Source organism: Globicephala melas, chromosome 1 (assembly GCF_963455315.2).
Source record: "Globicephala melas chromosome 1, mGloMel1.2, whole genome shotgun sequence".
Taxonomy (NCBI): domain Eukaryota; kingdom Metazoa; phylum Chordata; class Mammalia; order Artiodactyla; family Delphinidae; genus Globicephala; species Globicephala melas.
Genome location: NC_083314.1, coordinates 61,204,712 through 61,210,711, shown reverse-complemented (window position 1 = coordinate 61,210,711; position 6,000 = coordinate 61,204,712). Strand labels below are relative to the sequence as shown.

Here is a 6,000-nt window from a genome sequence, read left to right as displayed (position 1 = left end):
TTGTATGGCACAGTGTAATTTTTCAATTCCTTTTTACAACTTTATTATCTTACTTGATACCCACACCCAGTGCTGAAATAGGGTGGTTAGGTGATAAGCCCCCAGGAATATGCTTGTGGCAGGGCTCATGTTAGAACCTAATGCTCTGATCTCCTAGCCAGCTGTCCTTACCACCATGTCAGGGCCCAGGCCCCTGTGACTAACCTCCTGGTATCAACTGGGATTATCCAACCTCCTTAGTAGAACTCAGTTATATTACCAGGAGGAAAAACACAGCTTTGCCTTTTGCAGAAGGACAATGAAATACAGGCCTATGAAAGAACGCACCCACATGGGGTACTGCCTGTGGAAATCACTAGGAGAATTTGAGGTGTACGTTAATGTCGGACACGTCGATGTCCATCAGAAGAACCTCTTTCCAGGATCAAAAGGTGACTAGAATCAACAAAAGAAATCCTGGGGCACCTGCTTGAGGAGGCCACCTGGGTCTGTGAAATGAGTGAACAGGAGGGAGCTGCAGCAACGCAGAGAGGGGCTGAATCTACAGGTGTTCCACATGAACCATCAGAGGCACAAAGTGCCTATGAGAAATGTTCTGTCTGCCAACAAAGAGAGACAGTGACCACAGATGGCACTAGGGCAGCTTCTCCAACATCTGGGAAATTAAGTTGAATGCTATGACTTTGCTAAATATAGAAATATATCAACTCTAAGCATGTAAAAGATACATCAAAATTGCTAACCTTTCCATTTAAAAATTTATTTCCAGGAGTTCCCTGGTGGCCTAGTGGTTAGGATTCTGGGCTTTCACGGCGGTGGCCTGGGTTCAATCACTGGCCGGGGAACTGAGATCCCACAAGCCGTGCAGCCAAAAAAAAGAAAAGTATTTCCACAGATATTTGATCCATGTGGTTAGAGGGGCTTTGGAGGCTGCAGTCACGCACAACAAAGAGGTGTCTTATCAAATCTTGCCCTTACAGACCGTGAGGAGAATTTGCTATTTGTAATCCTGGGCTATATACAAAAGATTAAACAACTGGACATTTAAAAATAACCATTTTCAGTTTAATAGATTAACTAGAAGTGTATCTGTTGCAACATGTACCATTTTGGTATTAAAATTTTTTGATCTGATACAATTTTGCATGGGCTGAAAATAAACAGATCAAGCTAAAACAACATGAAAGGCAAAGGGAATTTGGTTAAAGCTGGGAGAGAGGAAAGCATGACACTACCGACCCTTTCTAACCCTCCAGACAGAGGAGAAACCCAGAGGTCTGGTTCTGTGTCTGGAACAGAAGGGAATATGCAGGAACCTGGATGGTGCTGCCTATAAAGAAAGGTTAATAATGGATAATCACAAGAGGATGAGTCTTACTAAAACCTTTGCTCTCTTCATGAAATGTTAGAAAGGATTGTCCAGGATATTAACTCTCATCAGGAATTTGTTTTTTTGAATATCCTGCATGTTTACCTTGCCTGATACAACTTTTTCCCATGGTGGGAGACTCAAGAGTGTCTGAAGCCACTGGTCTTCTGTTAACTCAGAGTTTGAGTACCACCGTTCCTGAGAGGAGACAAAGAGAACACAGAATTCATCAGTGCTCCTCAGCTTGTGTGGTCAAGAGTGGGGTAATCCCAAAATGGTCAAATGTCCCCGAGCTTTTAAAACCAGGCGAACCCACAGGCAAACAATGAATTTTGCTGCCCAAACTAGGATACTAACACATGACCCTTTAAATAAACATGTAGAAGCGTACATCCATTCACTTATTCAACAAATACTGAGTATAAGGCACTATGCTAGGGACCCAGTGGTTTTTGCATTCTAAGAGTTCACATTCTTGAAGGGAGGCAAGACATGGAACACAAAGTGGAATGTGGTGAGTGAGACCTACGAGAAGGTGGAGATCTTGCTAAAGGGGATTTGCAGGAGGGGAAGATCCCATGAGAACTCAAAGGGGAAGAGGAGGTGCAAATACCTGACCTAAGGATGTGTCACCCCTTTCAGTAAGCCTCTGATTGCCTTTCACACCTGGTGAAACCCAGCTGGGCAGTGGGCTTCTGGGGCTCCTTCGCATCGCCTGTGAGCATCCCCTTCCCCAACTTGCTAGCTGATGCTACATACTTTGCTCATGTTCAGCCAGCATTTCTCCAGCACATTCCCTTGTGTTTCACAGAGCTGTAAGGCTGTGTTCAGGAAGAGGTTGCAGTTCTGGCCATCTCCCATTAGTATACAGACATAGGCCATCAGGTGGTAGAGCCTCGGGTAGAAGACAGGCCCAGTGGTATTTTGAGCCACCAGATTCTCCAAGTTCTAGAGAAAAAAAGCAACATTCAGAATCAGACACGCGTCCTTGACTGGAAAGTTTTTTCCTTCTCAGATGATTTGGGATCATTTCAAGGGTATAAGCAAAACAGCATATTACAGAGACATACACAGAAAGTAGTGGAGATTAGATGATAACCGCCAGGTGGAGTAGCCCCAGTGGCCTACCCAGACCAAGAATGTGATATGGGTGGGCGCAATAACCCTTTTTGGCAACCACTTTTTAAAAATGAAACTAGGTCCCCCTGAAATTCAGTTCCCCCGCTGAGTTTATGATTAACCTCTCTATCTAAAACTTTATTCTCTCTCTTGTCCTGCCTCCCTGTTCCCCCCAGGATTGAGGAGTATCAAAGAAAGGGGGTGACTGAAACTAAGCAGGACCCTGCAGGGCTCTCCCACATACAAAAGTCCTTCTGTGTCCCCTGTTTCCTGTTTGTAGAAAAGGGCTTTGGTCTTCTAGGCCTTCCCTGAGTTCCAAAGGGCAGACTCAAGCAGTTACTAATTAGGGAAGTGAGGGGATGCAGAAAAACAGTCAAGAAACAATAGTTCAGTGATAAAACAGAGTCCTAGCTCCTCCCCAAGGGATATACATCACAAACTGATACATATCTTTGAGTTCTTCTGCAGGAACTAAGACCCCCACCCAGGTAGAGGATTGTGACTACATGCTGACTACAAGATACAGATCCAGACTGGTTGGAACCAGAAAGCTGATGATTAAGATTCCTGAAACACCACCCTATTACATCACCACCAGCCAATCAGAATAAAGTCATGTACCCTACAGCTCTCACCCCAAAATGTTGCCTTTAAAAACCCTTCCCTGAGGGACTTCCCTGGTGGTCCAGTGGTTAAGAATCCACCTTCCAGTGCGGGGGACATGGGTTTGATCCCTGGTCAGGGAACTAAGATCCCACATGCTGCAGGGCAACTAAGCCTGTGCACTCTAGAGCCTGTGCACCACAACTAGAGAGCCTGCGCGCTGCAACTAATGAGCCTGCGCACTCTAGAACCAGCGTGCCACAACGAAGATCCCACATGCCGCAACTAAGACCTGATGCAACCAAATAAATAAATAAATATTAAAAAAAATAAAAATAAAAACCCTTCCCTGAAAATCTTTGGGGAGTTTGGGTCTTTTGAACATGAGCCCCCCATTCTCCTTGCTGGGCCTGACAATAAATGCTGTACTTTCCGTCACCACTACCTGGTGTCAGTAAATTGGCTTTGCTGTGTGGTGGGCAAGCAGACCCAAGTTCAGTTCAGTAACAACGACAACAAAACCACAATATTTTCTTTTGATTACCAAAGCAATATAAGTTAGTTTTCAAAATTTAGAGAATTATACCTCAATTGAAAAAAAAATGTAGACATTGGAGAGGGGGGAAAAAAGGGAAAAATGAAAAAACAACTCAGAATTTAGGGAAAAAATGAGGATAGAAAAACAAATCACTCGTAACCGTAACACCTAAAAAGAAATATTTTCACATTTGGATACATATTCTCCCATTTTGTTATTTCTTTGCTGTGGACAGGGAATGTTGCCCACCATCGCAGTTCTACAAGAATCAAGCCATTAGCCACTGCAGCCACCCACCGATGGTGGGGCCTGAGAAAAACCGGAAGCATTTTGTGTTTTGGATACTGGCCATAGATAGTTAAGATGCATATCTAAGGAATAATTTCAGTGAACCCAGATCCTTGCATCTTCCGTACATAGAAAAGTGCTAAAGTCATTAACTTGAGATATGTGTTCTTTGTGACTAGCAGTAATCTTCTGATGTTCTTCCCAGGAAAAAACTCCTATATATGCTGTCTCCTTCCTTACTTCTTCAGAGCAGTTACTCAAAAGCTATCTGAGAGGCCATCCTCCAGGTTACAGCTATAGTCCTCAGTAAGATCCCTGAAGAAAATTTAACTTGCAACTTTTACGTTGTGTGTTTTTCTTCAGTCGACACTGCCTATCACTTACACACACACACACACACACACACACACACACTCATACCCACCACAACTGGGATCATACTGAAACAGGAGGGAAGGGGGCAGGGAACAATCTTTGAAAGAATAACATAGCCCGAGGACAGGACATAAACTGATTAAAACCAAATGGGTCCAAGGTGGTGGACAAGTCGACTTTCACTAGACCTTGAGACTCAGTATACACTCACTGTAATACATCAGCAAGCTAAATGACACACCCACAGGTACCATAACAGTTCCAAGAATCCATAAGGATCAAAAAATGGGCAGTGGCCCAATTCCTGGAAATCCCCACCCCTTCCCTGAAATAGCTGGAATACTCCTCCCACTCATTAGCCTATGAAATTAGCCAGCCCTATAAAAACTGACAACCCCCATACCCTGGTGCCTTTCTCACCTTCTGAAATGGCCCACACTCTGTCTGTGGAGTGTGTTTCTCTCTAAATAAATCCACTTCTTACCTATTACTTTGTCTCTCACTGAATTCTTTCTGCGATTAGACATCAAAAACCTGAGCTTCAGTAATCCCTGAAACCAGGTGTGTGATCTCAGTTGTAAGACTATGGTTTTTGGCCGGGTTCGGGTCCCGGCACGTGGGTTCTAGTCCCAATCTGAGGTGCATCGTTTCAAAATTAATCACCAATACAGTAACATTTTTTTCTCATTTAGCACCACGTTATGAATATTTTCCAATGACATGATTCTTTTTTTTTCTTTTCTTTTTTTAACATCTTTATTGAGGTATAATTGCTTTACATTGTTGTGTTAGTTGCCGCTGTATAACAAAGTGAATCAGCTATATGTATACATATATCCCCATATACCCTCCCTCTTGGGTCTCCCTCCCACCCTCGTATCCCACCCCTCTAGGTGGTCACAAAGCACCGAGCTGATCTCCCTGTGCTATGCAGCTGCTTCCCACTAGCTATCTATTTTACATTTGGTAGTGTATATATGTCCATGCCACTCTCTCATTTCATCCCAGCGGACCTTCCCCCTCCCCATGTCCTCAAGTCCATTCTCTACGTCTGTGTCTTTATTCCAGTCCTGCCTTAGGTTCATCAGAATCATTTTTTTTTTTTAGATTCCAAATATATGTGCTAGCATATGGTATTTGTTTTTCTCTTTCTGACTTACTTCACTCTGTATGACAGACTCTAGGTCCATCCACCTCATTACAAATAACTCACTTTCGTTTCTCTTTATGGCTGAGTAATACTCCATTGTATATATGTGCCACATCTTTATCCATTCATCTGTCGATGGACACTTAGGTTGCTTCCATGTCCTGGCTATTGTAAATAGTGCTGCAATGAACATTGTGGTACATGTCTCTTTTTGAATTATGGTTTTCTCAGGGTATATGCCCAGTGGTGGGATTGCTGGTCGTTAGTTCTATTTTTAGTTTTTTAAGGAACCTCCATACTGTTCTCCATGGTGGCTGTATCAATTTACATTCCCACCAACAGTGCAAGAGGGTTACCTTTTCTCCACACCCTCTCCAGCATTTATTGTTTGTAGATTTTTTGATGATGGCCGGTGATTCTGATTTTTTGATTCTGACCGGTGTGAGGTGATACCTCACTGTAGTTTTGATTTGCGTTTCTCTAATGATTAGTGATGTTGAGCATCCTTTCATGTGTTTGTTGATAATCTGTATACCTTCTTGGAAGAAATGTCTGTTT

General features: G+C 43.1%; 1 protein-coding gene across 1 annotated transcript in view; it reads right to left on the bottom strand.

Annotated features, from left to right (window-relative positions):
- Positions 1–1,405: 1,405 nt before the first annotated feature.
- ADCY10 (adenylate cyclase 10) overlaps positions 1,406–6,000 on the bottom strand; it is a 95,976-nt gene continuing 91,381 nt past the window's right edge. Inside the window, exons 31-32 of the mRNA XM_030875627.2 lie at positions 2,129–2,317; positions 1,406–1,567 (exon numbers count right to left, since the gene is read on the bottom strand). Of these exons, the coding sequence (XP_030731487.1) occupies positions 1,406–1,567; positions 2,129–2,317 (351 nt within the window). The remainder of the gene's footprint in view (positions 1,568–2,128; positions 2,318–6,000) is intronic.